This window comes from Gymnoscopelus braueri (genome assembly GCF_963280865.1).
Source record: "Gymnoscopelus braueri genome assembly, chromosome: 4".
In the NCBI taxonomy this organism is placed as follows: Eukaryota; Metazoa; Chordata; class Actinopteri; order Myctophiformes; family Myctophidae; genus Gymnoscopelus; species Gymnoscopelus braueri.
This window is the reverse complement of record NC_137605.1, coordinates 27,166,018-27,188,226: the sequence shown is the minus strand read 5'-3', so window position 1 is coordinate 27,188,226 and position 22,209 is coordinate 27,166,018. Positions and strand designations below refer to the sequence as shown.

The window sequence follows — 22,209 nt, the reverse complement described above, 5'->3', positions numbered from 1 at the left end:
ATGTACAGCTTCATGGGAGGGGGCCTGTTCTGTGCAATTGTGGGGAACATCCTGTTGGTGGTCTCTACAGCTACAGACTACTGGATGCAGTATCGTCTCTCTGGCAGCTTTGCCCATCAGGGCTTGTGGAGATACTGCATGTCTGGCAAGTGTTACATGCAGACTGACAGCATTGGTGAGTGGACAACACACTGCTGGAAGCACTTGAACCTTCACATTTGAGCCTTCTGGCCATGGTCATATCTAGGAGGACTTGAATGAATGGACTTCTAATGGTCATTCTAGATTAAATTACCATATCTGTGATAACCACAAGTAAGATTATGCACTTATTTAGCCACAAGGACAGCAATGAGTGAGTTAGTAAAACAATTAATAATTTTAATTGCAAAGTACAATAAATGTACAGGAATGAGTAATTATTGTACTGCATACATGGTGCAGTGACATAGTGGATTACTTACAGGGACAGGAAGAGCTCACAGATAACAGCATGACAGAGAGTAGACTTGTACACCTATAAATACATTCAGCTTTCTGTCAAGAAATACTGGCTACACTACAACGGAAGTATGGCTGTCATTGGATCTAAAAATGGAAGTGTTGATAATAACATTACAGGAAATTAAAAAGGGGTCACAATTGGGTCCCAGCAATAGCATGAAGAGTTTCATTCTACAATTATATATCCAACATCACTTTGGCCTTGCTCTCAAAATAGGATTGGTCCTGTAGAGGAATATCACAATTGAATACTATTGCATAGAACATTATATTACTAAACTATATATATAGGATACGTTACTGTAGTTGAGATATCTTCTAGTTGATGACCAATGATGATTACTTTCCAGTAAAAATGAAACCTTTCATCTCTCTCTTTCTCTCTCTCTCTCACACATAGCCTACTGGAATGCCACTCGTGCTTTCATGATCCTCTCTGCCATGTCATGCTTTGCTGGCATCATTGCTGGGATACTGTCCTTTGCCCACTTCTCTGCCTTTGAGAGGTTCAATCGCTCTTTCGCTGCTGGGATCATGTTCTTTGTCTCAAGTGAGTAATGGCAGATAACAAAACACCTACAGAAAGTAAAGAGTAAAAATATCTCACATGAAAAAGATATTTGTTTTATTTTAATTTAACATTTTTGGTCTGCTAATTTTACTAATGGTATTTCCATATTATGTAACCCAATAGAAATTCAGCCAGGATAGACAGGAGAAAGTTTGTATAACTTTATTTAAACAGAGAGTGACCAGCACGTGAATACAGGAAATGTATTTTAATATAAACAAAGATAATGACAGATTCATTATCATTGTTGCCGTAGCAACTGAACTAGTCTGAACGAATCTTGTGTAGCCAGATGATCAGAAATCAGACATCCTACTGATTCATCTGGGAAAGTCTAAACTCGATAAGCTTGGATGCCGGAGAAAACCAGCGGTAACAAACCTACGCCCACTGCTTTGAAAACCAATTCTGATACCAATGCATATGAAGAAGTGCCCTAAAGTCTCTTATTTTTAAAATTTTGATGTTTCCACCCAATTTTAGCCCATTCATTGAATTTAGATGTCACCAGACATATCACTAGGCTGAGACTACAACTGAACTAACCTTCAAAAGTGGAAATCAATTTAAATATGTATTGTGTCATCCTCTGCCAGCTCTCTTCGTTCTGCTTGCAATGGCCATTTACACTGGGGTGACAGTGAACTTCTTGGGCAAGCGCTTTGGCGACTGGCGCTTCTCTTGGTCCTACATACTAGGCTGGGTGGCCCTGCTCATGACGTTCTTTGCAGGTAAATCAGAGATCAGGAAGTGGACTTCTCTGGCGTAAAAGCCTAATTTATAGGCATGCTTCATCACACAATCATGTCGCTCACTGAATAAAATTTGATTATATTATTTTCGTCCATAGTATAAATTAGACACGGGTGTGATTCCCAATGCCACACAAGTAATGAGTTAAAAGTAATGAGTAAATTGAAAGTTGAGTTACATATTTTAAATAATGCACATACTGTACACTCAGTAACTGTCAATTATTGGAACACATGTTACTGTATAATACCAGCTACAGTATGGGGCCTTGTTAAAAACGAATTGTTGTGACAGTTTGCATGAAATCCAACGAACACCTTACAAAATGTCTTTAAATTCACCCAGAGGGTGCCTGGTGGCTCAGCCAGTTAGTGCACAGACCACATTAAGCTCCTTGTGAGTGTGAGGACTCGGGTTTGAATCAGACCCCAATCAGATCTTTGTCTTGCATGTAGCCCCTCTCCCTCTGCATTTAGTTAGTTGTCTCTCTTCACTGACCTGACCATCTGAAATAGGCTAAAACACTAAATGCCAAAAGATAATCTTAAAAACACATTCACACATTGGTTCCACACATTAATGTTCTTTTGCCTGCTTAATGTGCCTGCTTAATTTACGTGAAAATAGCCTAGTACTGTGAATAGCTTAGTACTGTATTGTGCCAAATAGGTCTGAGCACATAATTGTTACAGCAGCTTGTTTAATCTGTGTTTTGGAAGACGTTTTCGCTATTATGGCAGCATTTGATTAATTTGCAAACATTCACTTCCATTTTATTTTGCAGGTATATTCTACATGTGTGCATACAGGATGCATGAGTGCAGAAGAGTGGCTGGCCCTCGCTAAAGAGAGGAAGAAATGGTATCTGAAAGCTGCACTGCAAAAAGTAAACAGCAATGGGCAAAATAACATTTTTCATTTCCCATGGGAAAATAAATGAACAAGTATATAAAAGATATGGAAAGTGGCTGACATTAAAGCAATAAAACATTAGAATTTCACCTCTGCACCTTGTGACAGTGTCAAAATGTCTGCATTTTAGGTTCATGGAGTGAGGTCAATGTGGTGAGGTGGAAAGTACCATGGTGCTTTTATAGATACTTTAGAAATAGGTGACACTTGATTATGATCTACTGCTATTATGTTATTGAAGATACTTACTTATGCATTGTAATCAGAATCTCATTAAAATGGCTTAGATACAACAGTAAGGCTTTGGTCTATTAAAATGGAATGGTCAACCATGTCAAAAGCAGAGCTAAGATCAAGGAAGGTTAAAGGGATAGTTCACCCAAAAAATGACTTATTTTCTATCAATTACCCACCCCATGAAGCATTGAATTCGTGGAGATTTTTTTGTTTTTGACGCATTCCTAAGCCAATTATTTGATGACCGGGTGTATTTCCGGTAGGAGACACAAAGAGACTCTTTGAGTCTCCTACCGGATACTTTAGCATCTTTCCGCCGGTAATCAAATTATTGGCTTAGGAATGCCACAAAAAAAAAAAAAATCTCCATGAATTCAATGCTTCATGGGGTGTGTAATTGATAGAAAATAAGTAATTTTTTGGGTGAACTATTCCTTTAACAGACTGAGCAGCAGTCACTGGAAGTAATAAATCATCTGTGACCTTTAACCACATGAACCCTCGCATCCCTATTCTGGGGCAAACATTCAGCTGAAATAGCTATTGTAGATATTTAGTATAGAGAGTTTCTACTATTTTCAGTTAAGATATTGAATATAGAGTGAAAACAGGAGGGGGGCCTAGTATAGAGCCCAGGGGGACTCTGTTCAATTAAGTATATAGGGTTTAAGTGGTTAAAAGAGTTTCTTCTGTGCTGTGGAATACCCGGAAGCCAGACTGAAAGTCCTCAAAAACAGTATTAAAATGTTTTAGTTTTTTTTAAACCACAACTTAAAGTTGTACAATGCAGAATCACAAATAACGATTTTTAGCAACCTCTGCTGGTCACTACCGTCACTGCATACAATTTCCGTAGTCCTCGATTACCCAGAATTCCATTCGTTTTCACCGGAAGCCGGAAGCGTTTCAAAAAGCGATCTTTTAATTGTTTTATACTATCTACGGATCGTTTCTCTTAGCCAGTGGAGCATTAGTTACCATGAGCTGTGCTTTCTTTTTCTGTTCTTTTTCGATCTTCCAATCCTAAATTTTTTGTTATTAGCACGGTAGTTCCTGGCCAAACAGGAAACCGTTGCGGTGTTCCTGGCCGACGTCATGACGTCGGCCAGGACGTCGGCCACGACGTCATGACGTTGGCCAGGAAAGTCATTTTCCCGGGAAAGTCCCCCCCGTCCACGTTCAATAGAAAATATATAAATAAAAGGCTTCCGGGGGTGAAATTCATGGAGTGGGTGTTGTGAAACTTTTGCCACTCACAAAAGATATACAATTTAACTTTAGTTTTGTTGAAAACGTTACCTAGTATGCCTTTAAGTCAATAAGTCAGTGGACAAAAAATAGTTTATAATCAATGTAACAGTCTGTAAAACCTCCTTCATGAATCTGGTGGGGATGAGGATTTGCACATGGAAAGACGGAAGGTAGATGAGGAGAAGTAGAAGATGATGGGGTCCAGGCATGTGTTAAGGGTGCTGAGCAGCAGAGTGTAGTACCTCCATTGGGGACTAGCATCTTGAAAGTAGCCTGCGACATGGGAAAGGTTATACGGAAGCACACAAACCAGGAACACGGCTAGAGTCCCCAGGGCCATGCCGATGGCCTTCCGTTTCTGCATTTGAGATATCCCAGGGCGTGTGTAGAGAATCCAGATGCAGGCCAGGTAGCAAAAAACACAAATTAAAAGGGGTATTAGGCAAAGGACTACAAAAAACTCCATGCGCATAGGGAGAAGGACTGCCAACTGCGTCGGTGAGAAGTCTTCATAGCACATGGTGGAGTTTGTATTGGAGAGGGATGGGTGGTGCTCGATGATAATGATAAGGCTGCAGTGGGCTACTGAGACTAACCAGATGACAGCACTCATCACTATGGGGTATACAGGCCTGTACAGCTGCCGGTAGGCAATAGGGAAAGCCACCCCGATATAGCGCACAACGCTAACCGCCATCAGTAGCAGGGAGCTGGTGTAGATGGTGCTGAAGAAGATGTAGGTGGTAATGGAGCAGACATAGTGAGGCAGGTCCCACTGCATATCACATGCAGCCTCATACATCTTGAGGGGAAGCACAATAAGGAAGATGAGGTCTGAGACAGTCAGGTTGAGTAGCAGGATGGCTGTTGGACTTGGCCTGGCACTGATCTGGATACTGAAGGCGTACAGTGCCAAGATGTTTGCCGGCAGGCCTATCAGGAAGATAAGGATGTCGACTGAGAGGATGATCTCACTCTGTACCTTCATGACTGTCACTGTGATTCTAAACCAAAGGACAGAAAGAATGAAATAATGAAATAATGAACAACATACAGTATTCTGTATGGCCTGAAACTGAAAGGTAATAATGGTCAAGTATTGGAGTCATATGCTCGAATAGTAATAGTACATGGTCTGTCTTCCTCACACTCTTTCTCGTACACAATCATTTTCTACCTCTCTCCATCTTTCTTTCTGTCTGGAGCATGCATTTGATGACAATGTTTTCCTTCAAGTAATTCTGAACAGATTTCTGTCATTCAAATTTCTCTTCTATTGTTAAATTATTGTGTCAATTATGTTTGTATCTGCAGTCAAACAAAGGTTACGATTTGATATTATTTTTAAGTGTCGTGTTTTTGCTGCACCTCCACACTTACTTTGCGAATCTCTTGCAAAATATATTGCGAGTACATTTTTGAAACATTAAGATGAATTTAAATGCACAAACTTTACTTGCTGGAATGACTTAAGATTGGAGGGGGCGGGGTGTTTGTGTTTATGCAGCAGCACCACCCAACATGAATCTCTGCAATTGGCTAGTTCCGGTCCATGGCCTGGCCGGACACTTATACATAGCTTGCCTTGGATTGACGATTGCACTGGATTATCCTTTTTTTCTTAATTATGTAAGCGGCAATAGCCAATAGCCTGATTTTGAGATCTTAATCCCAGGTGAGAGTATATTTTTTTGTGGCAGCCATAGTAGCTAGGCCTATATGAAGTTTGTGTTAACTTCATTCAGGAAGTACATAAGAATAATTAAAAAGGAAATGGTTCTTTGGCTTGACTCTGTACAGTAGCTTAAGTGAAAACATGAGTAGAATTGGGCAACTATAGGCTACTGGAACATTCATAGTAATGAAACAGCTGTAAGTAAAATTAACAATATGAATAATAATAGCAATTCTAAATATTTGTGTCCACAGAAACATATTGCTGTCCCAGTAATTCATAACATAACGTCATCAGCATTCTTTAATCAGATTACTTTAAAATTCTAAAGCTGACATAAAAAAGAAAAGCCAATTATATATAAAATATTTAAAAACAGATTGTCTAATTTTTCAATCATGGATAAGATAGATAGATATTATTTACTTACTTATTTCCTCTTTCTCAAAAAGAAATCAAGTAGGGCTCCAGGTCTTGGGTTTAATTGTGACTTTTGAACAAACAAATGATATCTCTTCAGGACAGAAGTTTACTTAATCTTATACATACAGTACATATGTACTGTATGCTTGTACCAACCTAAGACTGCAACCAACTCTTACCTTTGTTTCGAGACTGTTCTGCTCATTTGCTATAGCAAACAGTGACCACCTGCACAGGCTAAAATGCAAAGCCATTTTATGACACTCACCCTTATGACTCATAATAAATAAAAGGCCTCTTGATAGTTCACTGTTGCCATGCACTAATCAAACTGTAGGGTTGGTACCTGGCTGGTAGGGGTTTTATCACATGATAAGGGATTAGCAATTATTCAAAATCACACCATTGTGACTCTCTGTAGAAGTAACTATAATGGACAAACAAATTATTTTATCACACGTCTGTTCAGTTTGTGACAGGCTGTTTTGCACATGAAAGAAGACATGACAAATGGCCTGTAGAACATCATGAAAGCTCTACCCATATTGAACTGAAGAAATGACATGTGTATGAGATGGAGACACACACACACACACACACACACACACACACACACACACACACACACGCACACGCACACACAGAAAGAGAGAGAGAGAGAGAACACACTGTATAGTACACTTGTCAAATCTGAATATTAAGAGTAAAAAACAGTAACAACTGTTATAGTAACAGTTATAACTGCAAGTAACGAAGTGATGAAGTCTATCATACAAGCTCACAAGGCATTGCTGACGTGACACGCTGTGAGCTTGTATGTCTGCTATTTTAGGCTTAATCAGGCTTAATGAGCATACCACATACCAAATGCTGAGCATGCCACTGTGGATCGACAGCTGATGTCATCGGGTCTACGCCGACCGCGTTTTGATAGACATCTTCGTCGACCACGTTTTGATAGACATCTTCATGCCCACCCTGAGGAAATGCAAAACAATAGTTTCAATAGGTCTATAGGCTTCACATAAATACTTGAGAAGCAAAAGGGAAGATATTCAATTTAAATCACCATATGTGTGGCTCGATATTAAAGGACCACCTCACCCATTATTTTTTTACCTATCTTCATATAACTGGTCCTCATGCTCCATCCTAATGCTCATTATAAGACGGCACCATTTCTGTCTACTCAAATGTGTGTCTCACAGAGGAGGGCTGTGGACAGTTCAGAAACTCCCTCATGGAGCTACTTGCGGATTATACTAGGGTCAGTCCACCCTACACGCACTGACCTTTTGCACCTTAATCCCATGTGTAACGCACTGACTTTTTTGTCTTTTTTTATTGTGCTCTTTTTTTCTCTAAGCACCTTAACGTCCATAAGTATATCATGCACAGTATAAGTATATCATGCACAGTATACATACATTGCTGCTATGCTCAGGCACCTTAGTTTTTTATTATCTCAGGTACTTTGTAAATATGTAGATAACTTGTCTGGCCTTCTGTTGTTCTCTTGTTTTGATCTCCTTCCCACTTGCCCCCCACCCCTCTTCTTCTTCCCCCCCCCCCTCTTCTTTCTATGGAAACTAACGTTGCGATGGGAACGATGTACAAAAACGAATTTCACCCACTTTTTTACCTTGTAAACCTGTGATGTGACAATAAACCTGATTCTGATTCTGATTCTGAAACCTGCCTACCAGTGACATCATCAGTAGACAGGTTTGGTTTGGTAAACCTTTTATATAAAATATTTGTATTAATGTAAGAATAATGCAGCATGTGTTTATTTCAGCATGTTAACTTTCCAGGAAGAGAAAGGCTGTAGTTTCTATTTCTATGAGCTTGGAATCCCCTTCGACAACATTGGAAGGCACGTTTTTGGACGGTATCAATGAGACACAGAGAAACCAGATGAATCTGCCAGTGCAAAAAAAATAAAAAAAATCGCCCTCGGCAGATTAGTCTGACCCCGCTTTGTTGTGATTGGATATGTTGTGATTGGATTTCGCTGCCCCCGAAGTTGTGGGGCACCAATCAGGAACCAGAATGCAAATATGGGGCGGGTTTATCACCAGAGGCATTTTTTTTATCGGCCCCTTGGAAATGTAGGTTCCACACAGAGATTCCAGACTAATATCTACGCAGTGATATTATGGAAATTGTGCCATCTTATAATTAGCATTAGTGAATTAGTGAATGATACGGTTGAAAATGGGTAAAGTGCTCCTTTAACTTGTATGCAGTGCCGATGTCTATTTCAGGTACAAAAATATATCACAAATTGAATAAGACTTGACTATTTACAGTTTAGAATTTTAGTCTGCACTGTCATATTGAGTGTTAAATTTAGTGTACGGTACAAATGTCCACTTCATGTCAGATTTTCACATGCCCTCCACATAATAGAAAGACAGAATTCACATTAAATATTGGCAAAGTTCCCCATTAATCTTGGTGATCTAGAATGTTCTCAAGAGCAAAATAAGCAACTTGTTCGTTTCACCGTGCTTTGATCCTGCTGTGGTAAGGACGATTCAATTCCAATCTAAAAATGTTGAATCACTAACATTGAACATTGTTCTTACCTCCATTTCAGTCGTTCTACTGCACGTTGTTGGCCTGTCTTGGCTGTGTTGATTTGTGGTTGATATAGATGTGTTTGATGTAAACTGATCATTATCATAGATTGGGTTATCCTCAATTTCATTGAGAGAGCTTGTCTGAAGACTGCATGCTGTTGGTTGTAGTTGTAATCTTACAGGGACGGGACGGGAGGGGGGGGGACGGGGGGGTTGACCGCGACGGGATTGTAGTTGTAATCTTACAGGGACAGAAAGACAGAATCATTTACAAAATGCTATTATAAATGTTTTACCTATGTTATAGAAAACAAATACATGATCCAAAAAACTATAATAAAAAAAGGTTGAGGCTAATCTTTACCTTGGAAGACCCGAATATCTGGTATTTTCTTGTTGGACGTCTTCCGATATAGCTTGAGGACTAGCAAGGAAGCATAATTATTATTATTTAAAAAAAAGTCTGAATATTTTGTATCTTTATAAATGTATCTCATTACACCACATGATAGGCCTATAACCCATGAATTAGAGTTGAGAATAACCATTGCTTTATCTTTGGGGATTTTGGTACTTTAAAGTGATGTCAGCATTGATAGCAACTCCATACTGTGTTCTGTGCTTAATGTAAAGAAGAGAATATTTAGAAATGGTCATATCCCACACAACATGGTCAAAGTAGTGAGCCTACAAACCTGTCTCGTGTGTGATATCTTCTGAAAATGATGAATGCACATCCAATAAACAGTAAAATAGTTCCTACTAGTGCCAGCATCCCTGCTGAAAGAAGATACGTGCAATCAAGACCTTTATGTTAGTTTCTTTGTATATGGTACAGTGTACATGTATGTGTGTATCTGCATGTGAATCGTCTGATCTTCTTATTGTAATGAATAAAAATGTTGATGCTGGACGAAAACTGTTAAAATAAGCTTGATAATGATAAACTACACAGAATCTACCACAGTACTACGGCATGTTTACTTACAGATCTGTGAGTGGAATGGCAAGTCAAGAAAGGGCAGCTGTTTCTGGTCACTACCGATTGAGTTCCTGGTTGTACAAGTCACCTTGGGCTGCCGGTCAGCAACAGGTCCAACTATCTCCTCACTGACTGTATTATTTTTCTCAATAGATGTGAAGACAGTGAAAGAGGACGGAAGAGTGTAATTCCCACCAATGGTCCAGTTTATGGAGGCTTTAGGCAGGGCCTCTGCATGGCACACACATTTCAGAGTTCCACCCACAAGTTGGCAGACGGAGTCAGAGAGGATGATCGGGGCATCTAGATAGAGATATAATAACAATGTGGTTTAGCCAAAGATACAAAGCAGCTGTACTGTACATGCATGAATTCATAGCCAACCATTAGTCTCAGTGGTTCTCAAACCTTCTTTACTAGTTTAACACCCGCCACTGTGTTTTTATGAGCCGAGTTCCCCCCCTCACAAAACATTCTTCCTGATACTACTAACACAGTCTTTGATTTGCTTTTGTTTGGCTTTCATATTCAAAACCCCTTCAGGCCAGATTAAAAAAATGATACAGCAAGCTAGCTGGCAACTTGTTTTTTTTATTGCCGGGTTACGGTTGGTTGACATAATATTGGGAATTAATTGTATTGAAAATAAATCATATTGCGCAAAAAGATTTTTCATAACTGATTTTATGAATGTGGGATTGTTCATAAACAATATCAGACATTTTCTTTTTCTGAATACCCCTAGGAGTAACCCAAAGCACACCTAGGAGTAGGCCTACTATAACCCCCATTTGAGAAACACTGGTCTATGGTATCAGAGGTGTGAGACGTGAAGGCAAGGTTGGAACACATGATATTTACACTGAACATCCAGTTGGAACCAGTCCGACTGGCCAGCTCCCATGTTATTGTGGACGGTGCAAGAGAGAGAAGTGTCTCGTGTAACGTTGCTGACGGACATTTTGGCCCGAGTTGAATTGACTTCATTCATTTGTCCCATCTGTCTTCTGAACCATGAGTACATGTGAGGCTGTGGGTTAGAATTAGCAGTACACTTCATGGTGACATTATGACCCTCAATCGCTCGATCCTCTTCCATAGTCAGGTTTATGGTTCTAGGTTTGTCTGTGAATTAAGAAAACAGACAACAATGAAATAATGATACACAGAACACAGTGCTACAAAGTTGAGGTATTTGTACTTCAATTTCATATTAAAATTTTGTGAGTCTTTATACTTTTACTCCCCTAGATTTCACTTTTTACTTACCTGTCAAGTTACTACATTTAAAGGGATATTTCACTTTCAAAACAAATTTGGGTCATTTTATCGTCTACTCAGGCTTTTGTGAGCACCCTGGACAGTTTTTTAGTTGCTTTATTCAATATTTAGATATTTAATATTCATTTTATCAGACACGCCCCCTTCCTACAAACCCATTGTAACTTAAACTCCATTTTAAACATGTTAAATTCATCGGAAACACCCGTCCTTGGTTCTGATATTGTCCTTCTAATACGCAAGGAGACCGTGTAATAATAATAATAATGAAAGAAGCAATCGGGAAAAACACGGCCCCCTCACGTATTAGGAGGGCAGGATTAGTCACCAGAACCAAGGACGTGTGTTTTTGATGAATCTAACATGTTAAAAGTGGAGTTTGAAGTTATAATGGGTTTGTATATGTGATAAAATGAATATCAAATATCTAAATACTGAATCAAGCAACTTAAAAACTGTCTGGGGGGCTCACAAAAGCCAGAGTAGACAATAAGATGAACCACATTTTGTTTTAAAGTGAAATATCCCTTTAAATGTTTATAAGCTTTTAGATTGTTTGAGTTGTATGGCTACCCAACAGTATTGCTACCAAATACATTTTACTTCTATATAACTTTAACACAGTTTTTGCTGCAGCATTTTTTCATATTGTAGGTATTGTAACTTTTACTTAAACCACCGCTGACAGAATACTATAGTAAAGTAACATTTATTCAAGCCCCTGTATATACTGTGACCAATGACCATTGACATCTTATTTCTTGATATTATAATACCATCCACATAAAAACCAAACACACTTACATAAGACATTGATTGTCACTTGTATACTTTCTGTGGTGAAGGTGCTGAACTGAGCAGTGCATGTCACTTTGGTTTTATGCAGTTTATAGGATGCTTTTGCTTTCAGTTCCTCAGAGTACAGCCAGTGCCCGCCAACTTCCTTCTTGGAACTTCTCAAGACAGGGTGTCCAGGAGAGGGACTGAGGCTCCATTTGAGGGATGGAGGTGATGTAGGGCAGGAGTGCTTTATGCTACAACCGGCCTGGAAGATTTCTCCATCCACCATTTCCTTTGGCATGGATAGGACAGGAGCTCTTTTCCCTACAGGTTAGAATCAAGCAATAGCATGATGATGGATCCACCATTTTGAAATAAAAATTACACATAAAAAGTATCCTTATATAGAAGCTGAGCAACAACTAGTCAGTTCTGACTCTAGTGACAGTGTTGCTCCTGTTTTATGGCAAATGGTGAGTGGCACAGTAGGCATCCATCCTCACCAGTCCTGTGCAAGTCCCGTAGAACCCAGTGTGATTCATAAAGTGGGATATTGCTCTAGTCTGCAGGCCAGTGCTTACTACTGCTCTCTGTTTATGTGTATGTATGTACGTACGTACAAGAAGCTGTGTGTGTCTGTGCGTCTGTGTATATTTCAATGTGGTACACAAATATTAGTGGCCAACAAAAGCTTAAAATGAATTGTATTTGAGCCTATACATACTCACCCAAAATAATGATTTTGAGATATTGAGATCTTTTTCTGTCTGGTTCGATCATTACATAAACGTTAATGTTGTTGTCAGCTCTTCTTATGTCGTTTATCCTCAGGGTGCAGTCTCCCACTGAGGAATCGCCAAGCACCGATGTGCGTCCTCTGAACTGTTCAATCACACTGGCAGGATCATGTCCATCATACACTTTATACCACTGTATGGCATCATACATGTACCATATGACCCGTTGATGGGGCTGAGTGCGACAGGGCACCTCAGCACAGGTCCCCTCATACGCAACCACTTTGTCTGGCACATAAATGTTTCCTGAACATACACCTGACATGATGGTGAAGAACCCTTGTGGTGGTGATAGAAGGAGGCGATAGATTGTGAATAGATAAACAGATGATTAGTCACAGTATCTATTGTTAGGAGTGAGAATACAAGCCACAAGCAAAATGAGCAACGTAGAATTAGCTAGGCCTATAAGTACGTATACATCAAGTGTTCCTGTTCTGACTGTTGCCTGTGTGACTATCATCATTATGTTCTGCCTTTCACTAATAGCACCAATAGTGCAACTGAGATGCATGAACATCTCATAAAGATGACATTGTAAATATTATTAGAAATGTTAGCTTTTCAATTTATAGACAAAGCCTAATTTATGCATTGTTGCATAACGGGTCACTCACCAACAATAAATGATTTTCAAGCTAACAATACATGCGTTAACTAAATCAGTTATTTTTGGTGATTAATACCGTTTAGCAACAAATTATGAATTAGGTTTAAGGCAGGAAGATGGTTTCTTATTTTACCAGTACAGAGGCTGAGCAGTCCAGTCAGCAGTCGAGTCTCCATGAGGAAAGCTGATAACATTGCAGTGATCAGTTACAGTCAAGTAATAGACATCAGCTTCAGGCACACATTATTCTTCCCAACCTTGGAATTTGAGATATGCAGTAACTATAACCAGCATAGTGTAATGACATAACCAAGCCATATAGTTAACGTACAGGATATTTTAGTATTTTGTGTGTTTTCTGTGTTTTTAGTGCTGTAGCATCTATATGGGTTTTATGTCAAATACATCTATGATTTCCGAATAAACCGATGACAAAGCAAATGTGTATTCTGATGGGTCATATTTGAAGCAAAGCTAACAAATATAAGCCCACTGTAAGTACATTTTGCCAAGGAAATTATTATCATTCAGATTAAATATTAATTTAAAAAAAAAGTTTTTTTATTTTTTATTAATATCTTCTGGGTGGCAGAAAATACCTTTCCTTTTCTAAACCTTTGAACCATGAGAATTTAATTCAACGTTTTGGCAAGGAATTTGGACGTGTGCTATACATGGCCTATACATGGTCTTGTGCACAGTTAATGAGAACATGGTTGCTATACTTGAAAGGCAATTCATGACACATTACTATGATATCAACAATCAAACCAAAATCACGTCAAAGGAATCTAACATCAATATAGGCACATTTACATTTCAGCATTTCACAGAAAGGCATTGAAATTTCCAAAACTCCTTTCACTTTTCTATGACCATAATTATGAATAAGATGGCTTACCTGGTCAGAGGTTGTTACACACTGCTCTGTTACGGTACTAAACCTACCTCCTCATTCTCCCCCTCTTTTCTATTCACTCTCAAACAGGAAATTGTTGAGATGATCCAAAGCAATCATTCTTAACGACAAGCAAGCCTTTATAACTGATGTTATACGGCGCTGTTGTAAACATAACATACAACAAGAGCAGCAATTGGATAAAATGAATGAATAAATAAAGACATAAATAAAAATACAAGACCCAATCTCAAAATTACAAAGCCTATGGTTTGTAATCTTGAGATTGTGTCTTCTATTTTATTTTTATTTAACATAATTATACAGTATATACTTACAAAGAAATCTAAAATCTTGAGATTGTGTCTTGTGTTTTTTATACATAAAATAAATGTTTAAAAGGGGGGATATTATAAAAGCTTCTTAAATCTCAAGATAGAAGTTTATTTTATTTATATTTTTATTAAATGTTCCTTTAAATTTAGAGTAGCCAATTATTTTCTATAGAAGTTTATTTTGACAAATCTACTCTTATGAGGGTCCCTGGCACTATTTTTTTCAAATGGGGGTCCGTGGCCAAATACATACACATTTGGGCATCCAACTACTGCAGTACACTATCCCTCCAGTTCTTGAATCATGAAAACTGAGAACAATGACATGACATTCTCATTTGCTTGTTTCTGTTGCAGAGGGAAAAACATGTAAGGCATACAAACATTATAGAAAATTATCTTTGTTCTCTGACAGACTTTATGACAGTTTATCAGTTGCTGTACATTCACATCTAATCTGGATTAAAGGTTGATCTCAGTCCATACGTATTAGTTGTTTTTCTGAACAATGCCACAGCCAAAGTATACAATGTGCACCTCCTACTGTTGACAAACAAGAGAGAATCTATAAAATTGGTAAAGTAGTTCTACTTGGGTAAAAGACAATACATTATACTAGGATACCACAATCTTAACATTTCACAGTATGAAATAATATAAATCTTTTCATAATGCATGTTGTCAGCTATCCTACTATTTAAATGCAGGAGTGGAAGGAGTATGCACTCTCTAATGTTTGAGAGAGAGGAAGTGAGAGAGGGGAAGGCAGGGTGAGTAAGTGTGACCTTAACCACAATTTTATGGAATTCTACTTACTTGTTACACATTTGCTGACTTTCTTTATTCATGCTTTTGAGGAGCATTGAAATGCCTGAAATTATGTTAAATCTATATGATTTATATCTGAGTTACTGAGTAGTTACATTTATATTCTGAGGATGAGAAGAAACAACTGGAGGACTGGAAACATCAAAGGGGTCACAGCAGGGGTCCAGGCTGGTCGGGGGATGGCCACAATAAACAGTTTAAAAAGTGTAATTTTAATGTAGAGAAATAAACATGTACACAGACTTGTTCAAGCTTGACACAATTTTAAGAACAGCAGTGTTTAATTTATTTTAAATACAATTCCATTCACAGCACTTGAACGTTATAATTTGCATGTAGTAGGGTTATATCTATTTGTAAACCAGTGGTGGGAAAGTAAGTAAAAGTCCAGAATTCAAAATGTACTTAAGTAAAAGTAAAAAAGTATTTTCTATTTCTATGAGTTGTATTATGATTTACAACTTTTTGAAATGGTCTAGCCCATCCTAATGACAAAATAATTAATTATTATAATATTATTATTACGAATTGGACAGAAATTGTTAGATGCAATTATGAATTCACAACAATTATATAGTTTCCATTGACTGAGTATATGCACTTCCTCTTTATCTCACACTACCATCTCTCCTTTCTGACTCAATCTGTTCATTTTCATCTCTCCTCTCTGGCCAGTATGGGTGTGATTGATTGATTGATTGAAAATGTTATTAGGCTAAAAGAATGTAAAACAACACAGTTACATTTATAATACTTTTTGTCTAAAAGGTCTGACCCAAAAAGTCCTTGCGGACTTGTTTCCGTTGGAGTCCTTGGTATTAATTATATATAGTAGCAACCAAACAGTTCAAATATCAACATAAAAATACAGAGAAAAAATACCACTATGTACAAAAAAAGCATGAAAAAAAATATATATATAAAAAAGGGGAGGGGGGTCGTCTGTCTACCGGGAAACTGGTACTACCTCCTCTTTTGGGCTCCAGAAAGATGAGTTGTGATGACTCTGGAAATCTCACTCTTTCAACACAGTTTTATGACAGTGTAAGTTTTCTGTATGTTCTGCTATTCAACTAACAAGCTAGCTGATCTTGGCTTCACAAGCTGTATTCCAGGGTCCAGGCAGCAGACACTGATAAGCACCTGGTCTATTGTAAATGTAAAGGAATGTCTTCATGCTTCTGTCTTTCTTTACACGTTGGTTTCCTCTTCTACAACCCTGATGTCCTGATCAGCAGAGGAGATGAAGCCTTGTCTACGAACAACACTTCCACTGATGTTTACATAATCTGGACTGTCCTCCTGAAACATGACAACACAGTTAAATATGAATACAAAAATCATGAATACATCAGAATGTATAACAATCATCATCATAAATATGTGCAATCAATAAAAAATAATTTAGCTCTCCTCACTTCTTTGCCCATGCTAGAATCTTGTTTCCTTTAAAAACAAGAAATATTATTTTAAAACAATTGTTTTAAGGTTTTGAAAAAAATTGTCGCAATACTGACAAGAACAGTATATAGTTCAACAAAGTATTGGAACTTAGACTGTCATCGTAATGAGTTATGATGACAGGAAACTCACCAGGCCCACCACATAACCAAAGGAAGCAGCAGCACTGCCAACACTCCAATACCAACAAGAAGAATGACAAGATGACCTACTGTACAGCAAAACCACCATATTTAACATTAATTATCAACTGAGAAATAAACCAATCAACATTGTTTTCAGTGTGGTTTTCTGGTGCTTTATATATTTTTTGATAACTACATCTAAAACTCCATTATACACTTTAGATTTAGTTGCCAGGTTACAGACTGTAAAGTACATGTTATTACAACAATCATTCCTTCCAACGACTTCCTCTGTCTACTCATTGTCTTTTGTGTCCATGTGCAGCAGCACCTCAGTAGTTGTCTAATGAAGGAATAAACATTGATATACTCAAATAATTGACACTATTTGCTAAGTGTTTACAAAGTAGCCTACAGTATACACAGTATATGTAACAATAGTTTCTCTAGGGATGAACAATGGCAATAATCAATATTTTGAATAATGTGATGTCTAAAATTATACCAGCTTCAGTCAAAACTAGAAAAAGTGTTCCTCGGAGCACAGGTCTCCGACAGGTTAGGTAGGTTAGGTTGGGCCAGAAATGTTCGGAATTCGCCAATCAGGCTGGATTGTGAAAGATCGGACGGATCCGTCTTGATCACGTGACTAAAGAGCTAATATGTACCAATTTGCGTGATGTTTGGACAATATTTGTCTGAGTAATATAAAAAAAAACATTGTTTTGCTAAAATCAGCCTCCTGGTGGCGCTATAATAGGGCAATGTTGAAAGGGTGGCAAGTTTTACACAGATTGTTGCAGTAATAGGTAAAAACACGAATCGGCCTGTTATAGCGCCACCATGAGGCTGATTTGAACATTTTCAAGTGGCATTTCTTCCTCGGCCTAGTGGGAATGTACGTGCAAAATTTCATGGTGTGTTCATGATTTGAGGTATTTTGTTCAAAACGGAGCATACCTTTATGTTAGTTTCTTTGTATATCGAGTGCATATTGTTATGTGTGTATCTGCATGTGAATCGTCTGATCTTCTTATTGTAATGAAGACATTTTTTGATGCTGGACGAAAACTGTTAAAATAAGCTTGATAATGATAAACTACACATAATCTACCACAGTGCTACGGCATGTTTACTTACCGATGCTCATCTGTGAGGGGAATGGCAAGTCAAGAAAGGGCAGCTGTTTCTGGTCACTACCGATTGAGTTCCTGGTTGTACAAGTCACCTTGGGCTGCCGGTCAGCAGCAGGTCCAACTATCTCCGCACTGACTGTATTATTTTTCTCAATAGATGTGAAGACAGTGAAAGAGGACGGAAGAGTGTAATTCCCATTAATGGTCCAGTTTATGGAGGCTTTAGGCAGGGCCTCTGCATGGCACACACATTTCAGAGTTCCACCCACAAGTTGGCAGACGGAGTCAGAGAGGATGATCGGGGCATCTAGATAGAGATATAATAACAATGTGGTTTAGCCAAAGATACAAAGCAGCTGTACTGTACATGCATGAATTCATAGCCAACCATTAGTCTCAGTGGTTCTCAAACCGTCTTTACTAGTTTAACCCCCGCCACTATGTTTTTATGAGCTGAGTTCCTCCCCTCACAAAACATTCTTCCTGATACTACTAACACATTTGCTTTTGTTTGGCTTTCCCCTCAGGCCAGATAAAAAAAATGATGCAGCAAGCTAGCTGGCAATTTGTTTTTTATTGCCGGGTTACGGGTGGTTGACATATATTGGGAATTAAATGTATAGAAAATAAATCATATAACGCAAAAATATTTTTCATAACTGATTTTGAATGTATGCATGCTGCGTTCATGATTTGAGGCATTTTGTTCAAAATGAACCAATCCTGCAAACTTTGGAAGCCAATTTTAGCCAATAATGATGGAATATGGAAAATCAGACAGATCCGTGTTGATCACATGGCTATAGAGATACTGTGTACAGATTTGTGTGTTTTTTGGACAAGATCTGTAGGAGTAATAGCAAAAAAATTATTTTGCAAAAGTCGGTCTCATGGTGGCGCTATGACAGGCTGATCTGAAAAATGTGGGGCAGAGGTTCTGCTGTGGCATCCAGGGAGTGTGTGTGTGCAGTTTCACAGCGACCGGACCAACGGTGGCGGAGATTAGCTGGTCACAGACAGAAGGACGGACACACACACACACACACACACACACACGGACGGACGGACGGACGGACAGGGGGCAAAACATACTCTCTCGCCATGCCTTTCGGCCTGGCGGAGACAAAAATGCAGGGCAAAGGTTTTTCCTTGACCTCTAGGGAGTGCTCATACAAAGTTTTACACAGATCGGTGCAGTTATAGGTAAAAACACGAATCGGCCTGTTATAGCGCCACCATGAGGCTGATTTGAAAATTTGGCATTTCTTCCTCGGCATAGTGGAAATATGCGTGCAAAATTTCACGGAAATTGCATGCTGTGTTCATGATTTGAGGCATTTTGTTGACGGACGGGGTGGAAAACATACTCTCTCGCCATGCCTTTCGGCCTGGCGGAGTGGCGGAGACAATAATGAAAGAAGTAATGGAAAAAACACGGCCCCCTCACGTATTAGGAGGGCAGGATGAGTCACCAGAACCAAGGATGGGTGTTTTTGATGAATCTTAAAAATGGAGTTTGAAGTTATAATGGGTTTGTATAGGAAGGGGGAGTGTCTGATAAAATGAATATCAAATATCTAAATAATGAATCAAGCAACTTAAAAACTGTCTGGGGGGCTCACAAAAGCCTGAGTAGACAATAAGATTACCCAAATTTTGTTTTTAAGTGAAATATCCATTTAAATGTTTATAAGCTTTTAAATTGCTACCCAGCAGTATTGCTACCAAATACATTTTACTACTATATAGCTTTAATACAGTTTTTGCTGCAGCATTTTTTCATATTGTAGGTATTTCAACTTTTACTTCACCGCTGACAAAATACTATAGTAAAGTAACATTTATTCAAGCCTCTGGATATACTGTATATACTGTGACCAATGACCATTGACATCTTATTTCTTGATATTATAATACCATCCACATGATAACCAAAAACACTTACATAAGACATTGATTGTAGCTTCACTTTCTGTGGTGAAGGTGCTGAACTGAGCAGTGCATGTCACTTTGGTTTTATGCAGTTTATAGGATGCTTTTGCTTTCAGTTCCTCAGAGTACAGCCAGTGGCCGCTAACTTCCTTCTTGGAACTTCTCAAGACAGAGTGTTCAGGAGAGGGACTGAGGCTCCATTTGAGGGATGGAGGTGATGTAGGGCAGGAATGCTTTATGCTACAACCGGCCTGGAAGATTTCTCCATCCACCATTTCCTTTGGCATAGATAGGACAGGATCTCTTTTCTCTACAGGTTAGAATCAAGCAATAGCATGATGATGGAGCCACCATTTTGAAATCAAAATTACACATAGAAAGTATCCTTATATAGAAGCTGACCAACAACTAGTCAGTTCTGACTCTAGTGAAAGTGTTGCTCCTGTTATCTGGCAAATGGTGAGTGGCACAGTAGGCATCCTCAACAGTCCTGTACAAGTCCCGTAGAACCCAGTGTGATTCATAAAGTGGGATATTGCTCTAGTCTGCAGGCCTGTGCTTACAGCTCTCTGTTTATGTGTATACTGTACGTACGTACAGGAAGCTGTGTGTGTCTGTGTGTCTGTGTATATTTCAATGTGGTACACAAATATTAGCGGCCAACAAAAGCTTAAAATGAATTGTATTTGAGCCTATACATACTCACCCAAAAAAACGATTTTGATATATTGAGATCTTTTTCTGTCTGGTTCGATCATTACATAAATGTTAATGTTGTTGTCAGCTCTTGTTGTGTCGTTTATCCTCAGGGTGCAGTCTCCCACTGAGGAATCGCCAAGCACCGATGTGCGTCCTCTGAACTGTTCAATCACACTGTCAGGATCATGTCCATCATACACTTTATACCACTGTATGGCATCATACTGGTACCATATGACCCGTTGATGGCGCTGAGTGTGACAGGGCACCTCAACACAGGTCCCCTCATACGCAACCACTGTGTCTGGCACATAAATGTTTCCTGACCATACACCTGACATGATGGTGAAGAACCCTTGTGGTGGTGATAGAAGGAGGCGATAGATTGTGATTAGACAAACAGATGATTAGTCACAGTATCTATTGTTAGGAGTGAGAATACAAGCCACAAGCAAAATGAGCAATGCAGAATTAGCTAGGCCTATAAGTACGTATACATCAAGTGTTCCTGTTCTGACTGTTGCCTGTGTGACTATCATCATTATGTTCTGCCTTTCACTAATAGCACCAATAGTGCAACTGAGATGCATGAACATCTCATAAAGGTGACATTGTATTAGAAATGTTAGCTTTTCAATTTATAGACAAAGCCTAATTTATGCATTGTTGCATAACGGGTCACTCACCAACAATAAATGATTTCAAGCTAACAATGCATGCGTTAACTAAATCAGTTATTTTAGGTGATTAATACCGTTTAGCAACAAATTATGAATTAGGTTTAAGGCAGGAAGATGGTTTTACCACGGTTCTCCGTTTACTACTCACTATGGGATATCAGCGCCCTCAGGCGATGAGACAGAGCAACACACACGCTCCCGGTGCCAATACTGATTGGCTAAGGGTATGTCACGAGTCCGGAAGACCCGGGAGTATAAAGCTCCCTCGTGACGTAGGCTCTTCCTCTTTTCTCCACTCTGCAAGCGAATGCGCAGAAATTCACACACAACAAAGCAAGGACATTTTCAACTTAACCCAACGCGGGAATACGGAGTATATCCCCACGGGAAAATCCTTGCAAATAAGTTTTCTCCCGGAACTTATTATTAAGTATTTATTTATTACCTATCCTCTCAGTTTTCCTTATTTCTTGGTCTGTTCTGGAAAAGCCGGTTAGCTGAAAAAGCCGGTTAGCTGCTAACACCGGTTAGCAGCTACTAGCTCATTCATTCATTCAGTGGCTAGGCTAATACTAGCAGCTACTAGGCTACGCTACTGGCTAGGCTTTAGCCTGTTGTTTTCCCAGACCGAGGACCAAGATGGAACCACCGAGGAGTTGCGGGGTCGCGGAATGCGACCCCCTCATCGCCGCAGACGACCCCCACCGCGTCTCCATCCACTGCTTGGGGGTCGATCACGCGTTCTGCGCCAGGA

At 39.0% G+C, this 22,209-nt stretch overlaps 2 protein-coding genes across 2 annotated transcripts; one reads left to right on the top strand and one right to left on the bottom strand.

Moving 5' to 3' along the window:
* On the top strand, positions 1-2,723 carry lim2.5 (lens intrinsic membrane protein 2.5; the record flags this gene model as incomplete). Its single annotated transcript, XM_080426894.1, has 4 exons — positions 1-175; positions 905-1,054; positions 1,672-1,806; positions 2,613-2,723. 4 exons carry the CDS (start codon positions 1-3, stop codon positions 2,672-2,674), a joined length of 522 nt encoding a protein of 173 aa, XP_080283020.1. The 3' UTR covers positions 2,675-2,723.
* A 1,629-nt stretch (positions 2,724-4,352) lies between these two features.
* On the bottom strand, positions 4,353-5,216 carry LOC308083537 (free fatty acid receptor 2-like; the record flags this gene model as incomplete). The annotated part of the gene is made up of 1 exon (XM_080425851.1): positions 4,353-5,216. The coding sequence occupies one exon, from the start codon at positions 5,214-5,216 to the stop codon at positions 4,353-4,355; it is 864 nt and encodes a 287-aa protein (XP_080281977.1).
* Positions 5,217-22,209: the final 16,993 nt, after the last annotated feature.